General features: G+C 40.4%; 1 protein-coding gene across 1 annotated transcript in view; it reads left to right on the top strand.

The window, feature by feature from the left end:
• The window catches only part of LOC128657001 (oocyte zinc finger protein XlCOF7.1-like), a 107,694-nt gene that overhangs the window by 15,318 nt on the left and 75,824 nt on the right, over positions 1-16,552 (top strand). Inside the window, exons 3-6 of the mRNA XM_053711216.1 lie at positions 13,548-13,607; positions 13,809-13,956; positions 14,306-14,398; positions 14,537-14,620. Of these exons, the coding sequence (XP_053567191.1) occupies positions 13,548-13,607; positions 13,809-13,956; positions 14,306-14,398; positions 14,537-14,620 (385 nt within the window). The remainder of the gene's footprint in view (positions 1-13,547; positions 13,608-13,808; positions 13,957-14,305; positions 14,399-14,536; positions 14,621-16,552) is intronic.

Below are 16,552 nucleotides of genomic sequence, written 5' to 3'. Positions count from 1 at the left end.
CAGACTGTCTCACTATCCCTAACTTCATCTCACCCAGACTGTCTCACTATCCCTAACTTCATCTCACCCAGACTGTCTCACTATCCCTAACTTCATCTCACCCAGACTGTCTCACTATCCCTAACTTCATCTCACCCAGACTGTCTCACTATCCCTAACTTCATCTCACCCAGACTGTCTCACTATCCCTAACTTCATCTCACCCAGACTGTCTCACTATCCCTAACTTCATCTCACCCAGACTGTCTCACTATCCCTAACTTCATCTCACCCAGACTGTCTCACTATCCCTAACTTCATCTCACCCAGACTGTCTCACTATCCCTAACTTCATCTCACCCAGACTGTCTCACTATCCCTAACTTCATCTCACCCAGACTGTCTCACTATCCCTAACTTCATCTCACCCAGACTGTCTCACTATCCCTAACTTCATCTCACCCAGACTGTCTCACTATCCCTAACTTCATCTCACCCAGACTGTCTCACTATCCCTAACTTCATCTCACCCAGACTGTCTCACTATCCCTAACTTCATCTCACCCAGACTGTCTCACTATCCCTAACTTCATCTCACCCAGACTGTCTCACTATCCCTAACTTCATCTCACCCAGACTGTCTCACTATCCCTAACTTCATCTCACCCAGACTGTCTCACTATCCCTAACTTCATCTCACCCAGACTGTCTCACTATCCCTAACTTCATCTCACCCAGACTGTCTCACTATCCCTAACTTCATCTCACCCAGACTGTCTCACTATCCCTAACTTCATCTCACCCAGACTGTCTCACTATCCCTAACTTCATCTCACCCAGACTGTCTCACTATCCCTAACTTCATCTCACCCAGACTGTCTCACTATCCCTAACTTCATCTCACCCAGACTGTCTCACTATCCCTAACTTCATCTCACCCAGACTGTCTCACTATCCCTAACTTCATCTCACCCAGACTGTCTCACTATCCCTAACTTCATCTCACCCAGACTGTCTCACTATCCCTAACTTCATCTCACCCAGACTGTCTCACTATCCCTAACTTCATCTCACCCAGACTGTCTCACTATCCCTAACTTCATCTCACCCAGACCGTCTCACTATCCCTAACTTCATCTCACCCAGACCATCTCATTAAACCTAACTTCATCTCACCCAGACCGTCTCACTATCCCTAACTTCATCTCACCCAGACCATCTCATTAAACCTAACTTCATCTCACCCAGACCATCTCATTAAACCTAACTTCATCTCACCCAGACCATCTCACTAACCCCAAATTCAGCTCATTGAGATAAAAGGTTTATACACTTAAATATGAGAACAAGTTAATATAAAAACCTATACCGATATAATATATACCAATAAAATATACCTGTTGTGGAGGTGATGTTGTCTGTTACCTTGACTCCATCGTGGGATTGGTGGAGAGGCAACTGTGTGAAAACCAAAGTGGACAATAGGTTCAATGCCGGCTTTACTCGCTCTGGTGCATGAAATAGCATGTATCACAAGCCCAGGGAACTCCGTAGAGTCAAAATTCAGCTTAGCAGATAATAGGCTTTGTATGAGCCCAAACAAATAAAGCTTCAAACAGACTATGTCTGTATCTGTGAATAGTAGCTTGTTCAAAGGAAGAACACTGTGAGATCCTGCTATTCAAAGGTGGTGTGTATCCAAGTAAGACTTAACTTATCTTGATAAAGGCCACCTGGGCTGAAGCCGGTAGAGAATTCACTGACTTACTTGGATCCACACCACCTTTGAATAGCCCTCCTTTGTTTGGAACTGTGTTTTATGCTATAAGGGCCGTTTTAAGTTTGGAACATTTTGCTATACATTGCAATTAGGAGTCCTCGGCAACAATCACATTATATTTGGTGACTGTCAGGATTTCGCAGACATAGTCTGTTTGAAACCTTATTTGTTTGGGCTCATACAAAGCCTATTTTCTGCTAAGCTGAATTTTGACTCTACTGGGTTCCCTGGGTTTGTGATACAGACATCGCCCAAATCTATTTCATGCGCCAGAGCGATTAAATCCGGCATTGAACCTATTATCCACTTTGGTTTTCACACAGTTGCCTCTCCACCAATCCCACAATGGAGTCAAGGTAACAGACAACATCACCTCCAGACCTATCCCACGTCTTGGATTACGGAGCAGCCATTGCCAACCAATCATGCAACAACGCACCTGGTCACGTGACCCGGAACCATCTTGGCTTTCTTTCTCACATTGCTACACGCATTGGCCAAATTTGTTTACCAGTCCCCTGGTTGTAATAGTGTGAACTCTCCGGCTCCACAATTTCTATAAGATACTGTTAACCTTTGTCAACTCATTACTGAGACTCTTTTGGCTATTATTTATATAGCTAAATGAGGTGTGAATTATAACATCATTGGTTTTATATGTTTAGTAATCTATATAAGTATAATTTGCATTTTTTTATACAACCTGGCAAGGTATATTTTATTGGTATATATTATATAGGTATATGTTTTTATATTAACTTGTTCTCATATTAAAGTGTATAAACTTTTTAACTTACTTTTATATAAGCTGTTTTTATTCTCCACATCGTTATTTTATTATAGCCCTTATCTCAATTTGCTTTTCGTTTAGCGCTCACCTATACAGTTTGTTGTTTCTTTATTTTATTATATCTTGAGGAAGGTGTTATATATTTTATAGGTGTAGCTACAATTAAGTTTTAGAAGTGTTTTCCCTCATACTGTTTTGTTTCCCCTAAATTCAGCTCACCCAGACCATCTCACTAACCCTAACTTCATCTCACACAGACCATCTGACTAACCCTAACTTCAGTTCAACCAGACCATCTCACTAACACTAACTTAAAGGGACATTCTACTTAAAAATTGCTATAGTTTAAAAAGATTCACCAGTTTTGCATAACCATCACTGTTATACAAATATACTTTTTTGCTTTATTATTACCTGTATCTAAGCCTCTGCAGACTGCCCCTTATCTCAGTGCTTTTTACAAACTTGCATTTTCACCAACTAGTGCTGGTTCCTGCATAACTCCACAGGAGTGAGCACAATGTTTATCTATATGGCATCTGTATCGCATGGGCTAGTACTGTCTTGCTGTGAAAAGCTAATAAAAAGCACTGAGATAAGAGGCGACCTACAGGGGCTTAGAAACAGGTAGAGATTTAGAGGTTTAGTGGTTATAAAGTATATGACATTCACCTAGATTACAAGTTTTGCGCTATAGAGGGTGCGAAACGAACGCAACCAAAGTTGCATTATTTCACCCTCCATAGCGCTGCCATTACAAGTTTTGGAAAAGCTGCCTTGTGCGTGCGATATGGTGGCGATGAGCTCCATACCGCACAAAATACAAGCGCTGCTTTGACGTGCTTGTGCACACTTTCCCCATAGACATCAATTGGGAGAAAGTGTTAGAAAAAAAACTAACACCTGCGATCGCGGAATGAAAAGCTCCGTAACGCAACCCCATTGATGTCTATGGGGGGGAAGTTACGTTTAAACCTAACACCCTGACATAAACCCCAAGTGTAAACACTCCTAATCTGCTGCCCCCGACATCGCAGACACCTACATAAACTTATTAACCCCCCCGAATGTGTTGCCCCAGAATATCACCGCCACCGAAATAAATCTATTAACCCCTAATCTGCCGCTCCCGATATCGCCTCCACTATAATAAAGCTATTACCCCCTATTCCACCGCTCCCCAACATCGCCGCCACTAAATAAAGTTATTAACCCCTAAACCTCTGGCCTCCCACATCACTACCACTAAATAAACCTATTAACCCCTAAACTGCCAGCCCCCCACATCGCCAAAAAATAAATTAAACTATTAACCCCTAAACCTAACAACCCCCTAACTTTAAATTAAAATTGCAAGATCCCTATCTTAAAATAAATAAAAACTTACCTGTGAAATTAAAAAAAACTTTAAACTATACATTAAACTAACATTACTATTATACTAAAATTAAAATAACTACAAATTAAATTAATTAATTTACACATTAAAAATACCTAAGCCTACTAAAAAAATTAAATCCTACAATTGCAAAAAATAAAAGATACTAAATTACCAAAAATAACAAACAAAATTATCCAAAATAAAAACAATTACACCTAATCTAATAGCCCTATAAAATAAAAAAGCCCCCCCAAAATAAAGAAAAACCCTAGCCTAAAATAAACTACCAAAAGCCCTTAAAAGGGCCTTTTGTAGGGCATTGCCTTAAAGAAATCAGTTCTTTTCCCTGAAAAAAAATACAAAGACCCCCCAACAGTAAAATCCACCACCCAACCAACCCCCCAAAATAAAGAAACCTAACTCTAAAAAAAAACCTAAGCTACCCATTGCCCTGAAAAGGGCATTTGTATGGGCATTGCCCTTAAAAGGGCATTCAGCTCTTTTTCATTGCCCTTAAAAGGGAATTATCTCTTTTAAGAATGCCCAAAACCCTAATTTAAAAAAAAAAAAAAAAAAAACACCCAAAAAAAGTTTTAAAAAACCTAACACTAACCCCCGATGATTCACTTACAGTTTCTGAAGTCCGGACATCCATCCTCATCCAAACAGCGAGAAATCTTCATCCAGGTGGCGAGGTCTTCATCCATCCAGGCAGCGTCTTCTGTTCAAATCAGCCAATAGGATGAGAGCTACTGAAATTCTATTGGCAGTTTAAATCAGCCAATAAAAATTCAGTAGCTCTCATCCTATTGGCTGATTTGAACAGCCAATAGATCTCAGTAGCTCTCATCCTATTGGCTGATTTGAATTTAAAAAATCAAATTGGCCAATAGAAATGCAAGGGACGCTATTTTGAAACGGCTCCCTTGCATTGAAGATTCAGTGTACGGTGGTGACCGCATGAAGAGGTTGCTCCGTGCCGCATTGCTTCAGGATGGAGCCGATCCGCGCCGCCGGGATGAAGATAGAAGACGCCGCCTGGATGGATGAAGACCTCACCGCGTGGATGAAGACTTCTCGCCGCTTGGATGAGGATGGATGTCCGGACATCAGAAACTGTAAGTGGATCAAAAAAAGTTTAAGAAAACCTAACACTAACGTGTTAGGTTTTCTTAAACTTTTTATAGGTGTTTTTTTTTTTTTTTTAGATTATGGTTTTGGGCATTCTTAAAAGAGCTAAATGACATTTTAAGGGCAGTGAAAAAGAGCTGAATACCCTTTTAAGGGCAATGCCCATACAAATGCCCTTTTCAGGGCAATGGGTAGCTAAGGTTTTTTTTAGAGTTAGGTTTTTTATTTTGGGGGTTGGTTGGGTGGTGGATTTTACTGTTGGGGTGTCTTTGTATTTTTTTTTGTTCAGGGAAAAGAGCGAATTTCTTTAGGGCAATGCCCTACAAAAGGCCCTTTTTAAGGGCTATTGGTAGTTTATTGTATGCTAGGGGTTTTTTATATTTTGGGGGGCTTTTTATTTTTATTGGGCTATTAGATTAGGTGTAATTGGTTTTTATTTTGGATAATTTTGTTTGTTATTTTTCATAATTTAGCATTTTTTAATTTTTTTGTAATTTTTTATTTTTTGTAACTGTAGATTTTTTTTTTTTATTTTTTTTTAGTAGGTTTAGGTTTTTTAATGCGTAATTTAATTGATAGTTATTTTAATTTTAGTATAATGGTAATGTTCGTTTAATTTATTGTTTAAACTTAGGTTTTTTAAATTTCCCAGGTAAATTTTTATTTATTTTAAGATAGGGATCTTGTAATTTTAATTTAAAGTTAGGGGGTTGTTAGGTTTAGGAGTTAATAGTTTCATTTAGTTTTTGACGATGTGGGGATCTGGCGGTTTAGGGTTTAATAGGTTTATTTAGTGGTAGTGATGTGGGAGGCCAGAGGTTTAGAGGTTAATAACTTTATTTAGTGGCGGCGATGTCGGGGAGCGGCGGAATAGGGGTTAATACATTTTATTAGTGGCGGCGATGTCGGGAGCGGCAGATTAGGGGTGATGCGGGAGGACCTCGGTTTAGGGGTTAATAGGTAGTTTTTTGGTGTTAGTGTACTTTGTAACACTTTAGTTATGAGTTTTGTTGCTTAAAACTACTGGTCTGAGATTGTGAAACGGATCGTGTTGGTATAGGGTGTAACGCAAGCTTTTTAGCCTCACCGCAAAACTTGTAATGGCAGCGCTATGGAAATCCCATACAAAAACGTAATATTTTTTTTTTGAGTGTGGGACGGACGTTGCGTTACAGGCTAAAATGCTTGCGGTACAGCTCTACCGACAAGACTCGTAATGGCTGCGTTACTGTTTTATTTTTTTTATTTTTTATTTTTAACTTTTTTTTAATAATTTTTATTCGATTGTGTTATTAGGATTGTAACTACTTTTAATATATTTTTTTTTTCATTTTCCAAAGAGCTTTATTGAAAACGCTTAAACATACAAAACATTAATTCAGCGTGTGAATCATTTAGCGATGGTATAACATGGTATTTTCTACAGTCTGTCCATAACTTTTGTTCAAACACATTAAAACTATATATGGATATGGTCTCTTTTCTTCGCTTATTTGATTAGTCTCTTCACAATAAAGTGTCTCTGTTATTGTCCAGGTTTCAGACGAGAGGATCTTCTGTATGATCATAATCTGGTTTACATTTTAACCAAATTGAGTACATGCAAACACATAGCTACAGAATTGACAAGTAAGAAAGTAATGTGAGAAGCCCATGGGACACTGATGTCCGCACCCCATGTGTTATGTAATACATTTTGAATTAGTGTTCGAATTTATCCTACACAAGTTAGAGAAAATGATAGTAAAGGATTATCTGTGGGCCGAGCTAAGTATTAGATCAATAGTCCGTAATTAAACTGACAGACCTTTAGGCCTGTCTTACCTATTGTGGGCGGCCGTCTACTGTGTGCGGGTGGGGTGAATCTCCCCCCAAAGCAGGCTTAGCGGGGAGCTGTTCTAGTTTGACGTGTCTGGCTTATATTGCTTCCACATACTTAGCATTAACTAATGTGTCTCTACGGTGCCTGATCTGAGGTGATGGTATCTCTCTAATTGAATAAGTTTTTCTACCTGCTCCCTCCACTCTGCTACCGTGGGTACTATGTTGGTTTTCCAGTGCTTTGGTATCAGCATTTTAGCACTATTGATTAATAGTATCAATAGAGTGTTTGCTATGCTATTGGATAGTTTCGGGGTTGCGATGAAAAAAAGGATAAGAGGGTCATTAGGTAACTGACAGCATACTATGTCTGACATTTGTTGGAGTACCTCCTCCCAAAATGTGTCTAGTCTTACTTACCTCCACCATATATGTGTGGGGTCTCCTATCTCCCCGCACCCTCTCCAGCACATGTTGCTCGGTGTCTTGTATATTTTGTGGAGTCTGCTTGGGGTGAGATACCACCTAGTTAGAAATTTGTAGTTTGCCTCCAATACTCTGGTGGAAATAGATGATTTTTTTAGTGACCTGGAATGCTCTGTGCCATTCCTTGTGGCTTATGTTGGTTCCCATTTCTCTCTCCCAGGCTCTAGTGTACGTCGGGAGTTGTAGCTTATCAATTGATGATAGTTGTTTGTATAGGATGGAAATTGCGTGTCTAGCTGTATTTTCTAGGAGACCTATATTTTCAAACGGGGTTGTCTTTCTAGCTAATAGCTGTTTGTGTGGGTGCGTTTCTATGTAGTGGTGCATTTGTGAATATGAGTACCAATTCATATTTATATCTGGGTGTGTTTCCTTGATGCTTTCCAGTGAACTGAGTTTGCCGTCCTGAAAAAATATTGCAATAGTGCAATTTTTGATGTGACTACCCTTCTCTGTGTGTCTGACTTTATGGTTCCAAGGTAGTGTAATGTTGTTACATATGGGTAGCATTGGAGAGCATGTGTTTGAGATATTTGTGGATGTGGCCAGCAGTTTATCCCATGTTGCAAAAAATTCAGATAGCATGGGGTATTGATGTATCAGTTCAGGTCTTTGTTTGTTATGAATCCATGCGGTTGTTCCAGCATTGCTTACTCCCATAATGTGCCTATCAATTTGGACCCATTGTTTGTGTTCGCTATTTGAGCACCAATCTAGCAATCTGTGCAAAGTTATGGCTAATTTGTATGTGTGGTTATTAGGAACCCCCAACCCACCCCCCTCCTTAGGTAGATACATAGTTTGTTTCGCAATTCTCGGTCTGATTCCCTGCCATATGAATTGTTCAATCAGTGTTTGTATGCGGGTTAAAAAATGAAGTGGCAGATGTATTGGGGTTGTCTGGAGCAGGTATAGGATTTGTGGTAGAACATTCATTTTAATTACATTTATTCTGCCCACCCAGGAGATGGATTTGTTCCTCCAACTAGAGAGGTCTGCTAATAGGTTCTCCTCCAGATTTTTAAAATTGGCCTGAAATATGTTTTTTGTGTCTGGTGCGAGGTAAATACCTAAGTATTTGAGTTTCGAGTTTTGCTTCTTTAGGGGGCAGTCGGGAATTAATCTATTTAGTGTCTTGTCGTCATATGATATATTTATCAATTCTGATTTGGTAGTATTGATTAAAAAATTTGAGACCAGCCCGAACTCATGGAACATTTCTATAGCTTTAGGTAAAGCTGATTCCACGTTTGTAAGAGTAAGGAGGACATCGTCCGCATAGAACGCCAACTTGTGTTCGTTATTGCCTATATGGACGCCTGTAACTTGTTTATTGTTTCTTATTTTTTGCGCTAATGTCTCTATAGTCAGCGCAAAAAGTACCGGGGAAAGCGGGCACCCCTGTGTTGTCCCATTCTTTATGTGGAATTTATCTGATAGAAGGCCGTTTACTTTTACTTTTGCAGTGGGGTGTGCGTATAGAGAGAAGACCTGGGCTAAAAATTTGTTACCGAATTGCATTTTTTGCATGGTTGCTTTTAGAAATTGCCAATTAACCCTATCGAATGCCTTTTCGGCATCTGTAGAGACCAGTACCATTGGGATTTTGTTAATTTTGGCATATGATATTATTTGAAGGGCTTTTATCGTGTTATCCCTTGCTTCTCTTCCTGGGACAAACCCCACTTGGTCCGAATTAATTAATTTAGGTAGGTGTCGATTTATTCTATTAGCAAGGATTTTTGCAAATATTTTGATGTCCGAATTTAATAGAGATATCGGGCGGAAATGTTCAGGCCTATCTGGTTGTTTTCCTGTCTTCGGTAGGACAGTTATGTGGGCCTCTAGCATATTTTCTGTAAAGCCTGTTGTTGGCGTGAATGAATTAAATAGGTTTGCCAAAGGCGAAGCCAGGTGTTCTATATATTTTTTGTAGTATTTCATGCCGAAACCGTCTGGTCCCGGGCTCTGCTTTTTTAATTTCATCTAATGTAATGGGGGAGTCCAAGCTGGCAGTGTCTTCCTTCTTCAATGTGGGGAGATTTAGGTCTGTCAGGTATTGCTCAATGGATTGCGGTGTAGCGGTCTCTGTTATGTAATATAGTGTTGTATAGTATTGCCGGAAGACCTCAGCAATACTCTTGCTGTCTCTTTGTGTGTTACCTTTATGGCCTGAGATGTGCTGCACATATGTGTTTAGCTGCCGTCTCCTAAGGGCCCTGGCTAATGAGGTGCTTGCCTTGTCCTGCACGTCAAAGTATTTCTCCTTGAGTAAAGCAGATTTGAGTTGGTGTTCTTTTATGAGGTAATTTTTAAGGGACTGTCTAGCTGTTGTCAGGGATTCTAAAATAGTCGTAGACTGCGGGTCTTGTTTATGTTGTCTTTCCCAGTAGCCAATTTGTTCTAATGTGGAATTTAAATATTGTCTTTTCTCCTTTTTGTCCCTGGCCTTTAAAGCTATGAATTCGCCCCTCAATACACTTTTATGAGCTTCCCATATGGTGGATGGGGTTATTTCATCTGATGTGTTCTCTTTAAAGTAGTCTGTCAGTGTTTTCTCTATTGCTGCACCATACGGCACATGTTCTAACATGAAATCGTCCAACCTCCATATATAAGGTTTCAGTGGCAGGTCGGGCCATTCAAACATACATTGCACAGGAGCATGGTCCGACCATGTGATCTGTAGGATTTTAGTGTCTGTTATCATTGCTAATCCGGTTTGGTCTGAGAGTATGTATCTATTCTCGTGTATGATGCATGGGGGTGGGAGTAGAATGTGTAATCCCTGGTGAGTGGGTTAAGTGTCCTCCATGTATCATGAAGTCTCAGTTGTATGTAATTTTTAACTATCTTAATAACCTTTTTGGGAGTACTGGTGTTTCCAGTTGACGTATCCATGGTAGGGTCTAGTGGCAAATTAAAGTCCCCACCGATAAAAAGGGTTCCCTTTGCATGGACCAGTAAGGTTTGAAATATAGTCCTAAATGTGTGCTGTTGTTCTGTGTTTGGCAAGTACACATTCACAAAAGTGACCGACTTATTGTACATGAGACCTACTAGGATTAAATATCTGCCATCTTTGTCTCTTTCTACATATGTAGCTTGGAAATGCACAGAGTTTTTGAACAAGATGCCCGTCCCCCTTTTTTTGCGGGGCCTGAGGCCAGAAATGCAGTTTTGTATTTGTGATTTAGTATTTTTGGTTCTCTACCCTTCTTGTAGTGCGTTTCCTGAATAAACAGGACATCTCCCGTATTTTTGTATAAGTCTCTGAAGACCATAGACCTTTTTTCAGGGCTGTTCAGACCCTTTACATTAACTGTCGTGAGTGTAAGCGTGTGTGCGCGTGAAGCCATTTTTATAGTTATACTGTGTTGTGCTGCTTTGATGTAGGTAATAAGGAAAAGATAAAAACCAAGGTTTTGTGTTTAAATACAAACAACTGTTAAACTAAATACAACAGACAGAAGATTATTAGGAACAATGTAATACAGTGCTGATAACAAGTGGTTACAACTGGAATCGTAAACTATTAACTATTTGGAGATGGCGATCTTCTAATTTTTCCCTGTTTGGGTGATAACCTTTCTCTTACTACTGCGACAGAAATATCTATCACTATTTTCAAACAAATAGTAGATCAACCAGATATTAACAACAACAGTTATCTTGAGGGAGTATCCCCACCCCCAAACCTTTGATATAGAAAATATTTTATACAACCTTTAACCTTAGTGTAACGAATGAAAGTGCTGTCCAGCCATCCCAGGAAAACAAGTCATTTTTTTGTAGAGTCTTTTTCTTGTGGGTCCGGTGAAGCATGCATTTGTAGGTTCCCCCTTAAGAGTTGCTTATCCTTCAAGCCGTGAGGCTCTTCCTCTGGATCTGGAATATTGAGTTGTAGAGCTTCAATGTAATTGGAAAGATCATCCAGATTCCTGAACACTGCCGTGGTACCTCCTTTTGTGGCAATGACACTCACCGGGAAGCCCCATCTGTATGGAATGTTTTTGTCCCTAAGGACTGATGTGATGAAGTGTAATTCCCTTCTCTTTTGCAAGGTGGCGGGGCTCAAGTCGGCGAAGACCTGTATGTGGTTGCCTGCATGCATAATTTTCTGTTTTGCCTCACATGCCTAAGTATTTCCTCCTTGTCCTTAAAGTTAAGAAGCTTCAGAATTATGTCTCTGGGGGGCGCCTTCAGGGGTGGTTTAGCTCTCAGAGCTCTGTGGGCTCTTTCAATTTTTACATCTGGGGCGCTGTTTATGCCTTTAATTGTGCGAAACAAGTCTTGTAAGCACCCCTCTATAGCAGAGGGTTGAATTGTTTCAGGGACGCCACATATGCGCAGATTGTTGCGCCTGCCTCTATTATCCAAATCTTCTACCTTTTCTAATAAATGATGTATTGTCTCCTGCTGGTCATACACCATTTTTGAAATATGTTGTACATCATTATATGTTGTGTTTTGATGTTCTTCCAGTGCTGACACTCTGTTGGTGACTTTTGATATATCTTTCTTAAGTTCTCCGTACCATTTCTTCACTTCCCCCACTATTTCCTTAATGTCCTCCTTGGTACACAAAGGGTTAATATCCTCTTTAGTCAGGATCTGTGTTGTGCTCGTGGTAGTAGGGGGACTCTGCTGGCCTGTCTGCTCTGGGCTTTTTGTTATATACATTTTCTGAGTGGTGGCTACTGGGTCCTGGGATTTAAGATATTGCTGTATTGGCTTAGTTTTATTTTGGGTATCTGGTTTATATGATCTGCGGCCTGGCATGGCCAGTTATAGGGGTGTTGGGGCGTTTACTCTCTGTCTGCTGCTGTCTGCTTTTTATTTCCCCTTTTATTTGTAATAACTTACTTAGGTGCTTTTTAAATGTTCTCAGATCTCAGCCCTTAAAACTTGCCCTGATCAATCTGTGGACTTGGTCTCTGCTTTAACCCAGTGTGGGGATAGCTCTAACCGGGTAGTGGTATTGGGGTGTATCTTTATTATTGTCCTGCTCTCTTTGCCCCTTTATTGTGTGTAACGGAGGTCTCCTGCACGATGCCCAGCAAGAATACACTTTTTACCTGCTGCCTTTAGTTTTCACCTCTTGCCGGAACACTGACACTGCTGACAGGCCCGCTTGCCGTTTTCACTAGGCCCGATGACGTCACAGTCTGCAGGGACCGGCACCCGCCGTAAACTCGGTCCTGTCTTCTTCTATTTCCTATATTTATAGGATTGCTGTAGTCGGATTCCCGTGACCCCGGCGCCCTCACCTTCTTCTCGTGTGCCTTCAAACAGATCAGGCTCCTCTGTTTCTGCAGCGTGGTCTCGGCTGTATCCGCTGGTATGTCCTGGGATCTAATACTGTGAGGGTTTTTAATGTAGTTAGGCTGCTTCACTACTGACACCACGATGTATGCCTTATTCCCTAGATGGCTGCTCTAAATATTACTAGTTATTTTTGTTTGGTTTGGGTAGTGGGGCCTAGGAGCTAACAAGTCAGGCAGCCATCACCCAGCTCGGCCAAGCTCCGCCCCGGCTGCGTTACTGTTTTAACGCTGAAATTGCCATTTTTTCAGCGTTAAAACACAAACGCAAAACTCATAATCAATGTGATTGTTAGTTATGCAAAGATGGGGAATGGGTGGTAAAGGCGTTATCTATCTTTTAAAATAATAAAAAAAATCAATAGGATGTCCATTTAAACTCACTCACCTGCACAACCCTCCAACACAAATCCTCTCCCAGCAAAAAAAAAAATACTAATCCTAATATCCAAGACCCCTCCCACCATAAAGAAAAAACCCACTCATTCAAAGCCCTACTACATGTCCTCTATTGCAAAAACTCATCCCAGAACCTAAAGGCCCCTCTGCATGACCCCAACTACAAAAAAGGCTTAATACCCAAGGGAGCCCAGCACCAGTGGAACCTCCTATTAACCAAGGGCTCAACTTTTTGCCCCCATCACACCCTCTTAAATGTTCCAGCAATGTCGATGTTCTTGAGCTCATGTCTTCAGTCTTTAGCAGCTTTTATCCCTAGAGGTCCCACAAGATTATCCTCTATATTTTATTTATTTATATGTTTTGTGATGTGATGAGATGAAGTAAACAAGAACTTGTTAGAACTTGTTAGTCCAGGCAAATGTAGTCTGATGATCTTTCTCATACATATTATAGGAATACACCATTGTGAAGAAGAGGCCCTCCCACAGCTGCATACAACAGTTGAGCGGAGAGGTGAGTACTGCTGGGGAATGTGACATTATAGCAGCATCAGAACACAGTGACCTCCTTTACTGACCCTTCTGGCCCTGTATGTTTCCCACCTTCTGTCTGTGTCTCTGTATTTTCTCAGTAACATTATCCTGGCTCTGCCAGTAAAAGTGTGTGACAGAACCAGTCCCTGTGTCAGCGCTGAATGAGTTGTGTGTGTTTCAGGTGCCTATAAAGCGTGATGATGTTGCTGTGTATTTCTCTATGGAGGAGTGGGAGTATATAGAGGGACACAAGGAGCTTTACAAGGACGTCATGATGGAGACTCACCAAGCACTAAGGAATATGAAGATTCCAGGAAATAAGAGCTCAGGTAACGCTGTGTAGTAATAAATATCTCACTCAGGAAATGCACATACACTACTGACGTGACTGACACAGAGCAAATCTACAGTGAATCCGTCATGTGTGATCTAATGATTTGTCTGATTATAAACTAGTTTTGTACCCAATAAATATAATAAAAACGCAGTTAAAGGATCAAGAGGAATTACTGCTAAATCAATTTGTATATTAATTTATATATGTAAATGTTTAAGTGCAAAACAGATGCTTTGTTTTGTTCTTAATTGAATACATTTATATATATTTATTTATTTTAGATGCAACAAAAATTGTTTCATATCCATTTAACAAATTAAACTGATTTTATTCTTTATTAGAACTAACAGGTCACAGAGATGAAAATCTATACACAGGAGCACATAGAGTACAGAATATTCAGCCAGTGGAGACCGCATCAGACGTCTCTGCAGGTAACAGATCTATGGCAGAAGCTACTAGTAATGTTTTCAAATAATGATGTGTTGTGTAATATTACTGTATAATCAGATTGTGTGAGATAACTGCACTTAAATCCATATAACCATAAAACTAATTGTATTCTTTATTAGAACTAACCGGTCACAGTGATGAAAATCTACACACAGGAGCACATGGAGACCTACAGAATATTCAGCCATCAGAAGTCTCTGCAGGTGAGTGATCTATGGTATAAGCTTCACAATTAGAAAACTCTGATTCTAAAATGTTCCCCCCCTATGTTAATGATGAGCCTCAGTACAGACAGATTGTAATAATAAAATCTATTTGGTTCACACTCCTACCTTTTCTTTTCTTCTCTCTCACCCTCTGCTTCATGTGAATAGTACACACACACGCCCTCTCTTCCCTTCTCTCTCACCCTCTGCTTCATGTGAATAGTACACACACATGCCCTCTATTCTCTTCAATCTCACCCTCTGCTTCATGTAAATAGTACACACACATGCCCTCTATTCGCTTTACTCTCACCCTCTGATTCATGTGAATAGTACACACACATGCCCTCTATTCGCTTTACTCTCACCCTCTGATTCATGTAAATAGTACACACACACACACACACATGCCCTCTCTTCCCTTCTCTCTCACCCTCTGATTCATGTGAATGGTACACGCGCATGCCCTCTCTCACTTTCTGCTTCATGTGAATGGTACTCACGCATGCCCTCTCACCCTATACCTTTATGTGAATGGTACACACGCGTGCCCTCTCACCCTCTACATTTATGTCAATGGTACACATTCATGCCCTCTCTTCCCTTCTCTCTCACCCTCTGCTTCATGTAAATGATACACACACATGCCCTCTGCCCCCTTCTCTCTCACCCTCTGCTTTATGTAAATGATACACACGCATGCCCTCACTTCCTTCTCTCTCACCCTCTGCTTCATGTAAATGATAAATACACATGCCCTCTCTTCCCTTCTCTCTCACCCTCTGCTTCATGTAAATGATACACACACATGCCCTCTCTTCCCTTCTCTCTCACCCTCTGCTTCATGTAAATGATACACACACATGCCCTCTCTTCCCTTCTCTTTCACCCTCTGCTTCATGTAAATGATACACCCACATGCCCTCTCTTCCCTTCTCTCTCACCCTATGATTTATGTAAATGGTACACACACATGCCCTCTCTTCCCTTCTCTCTCACCCTCTGCTTCATGTAAATGATACACACACATGCCCTCTCTTCCCTTCTCTCTCACCCTCTGCTTCATGTAAATGATACACACACATGCCCTCTCTTCCCTTCTCTCTCACCCTCTGATTTATGTAAATGATACACCCACATGCCCTCTCTTCCCTTCTCTCTCACCCTATGATTTATGTAAATGGTACACACATGTCCTCTCTCACCCTCTGCTTCATGTGAATGGTAAACACATGCCCTCTCTCACCCTCTGCGTCATGTAAATGGCACACACATGCCCTCTGTCACCCTCTGCTTCATGTGAATGGCACACACACATGCCCTCTGTCACCCTCTGCTTCATGTGAATGGTACACACGCATTCCCTCTCTTCCCTTTTTTTTTTTCTTCACGTTCTGCTTCATGTAAATGATACACACATGTGCACTCTCTATCCCTCTTCTAGTTCATTAAGTGGTATTCTGAAAACTTTTATTTTATTGTGATCTCAGACATTTTGGCCATTAATAAATATTAAATATAGGAATAACCTTGGTTTCTGGTACTTTGCAATATACTGTAAATATTGTTTTAATACGATCACAGTAGTGGAACATTATTTAATCTACAGTCTATTATATGTAAACTTAAAGGGACATTCCGGTCAAAATTTAAATGCATAGATGAATTACATCTTTGAATAGAAACATATTTGCAATATACATGTATTAGCAAAAATGCTTATAGTAAAAGTTATCACAGTTTTAGTGTTAGCATTTGTCTCTGCTCGTGCATGTGAAGCATAGCTGGATTTTCTCAGTGCACCGGCACTTTAATTCATCAAAATTTACATTTCACACCTGTTGCGAAAAAAACTTACCTTTTAATCTTCACAGCAGCTCCAGCTTCCTCTACCCGTTGCAAAGACTCTTCTTGGGTCTAAAATGAGGA

Source organism: Bombina bombina, chromosome 4, assembly GCF_027579735.1.
Source record: "Bombina bombina isolate aBomBom1 chromosome 4, aBomBom1.pri, whole genome shotgun sequence".
NCBI lineage: Eukaryota > Metazoa > Chordata > Amphibia > Anura > Bombinatoridae > Bombina > Bombina bombina.
Note: the sequence above shows the minus strand (reverse complement) of the source record. Positions and strands in the feature narration are given on the sequence as shown.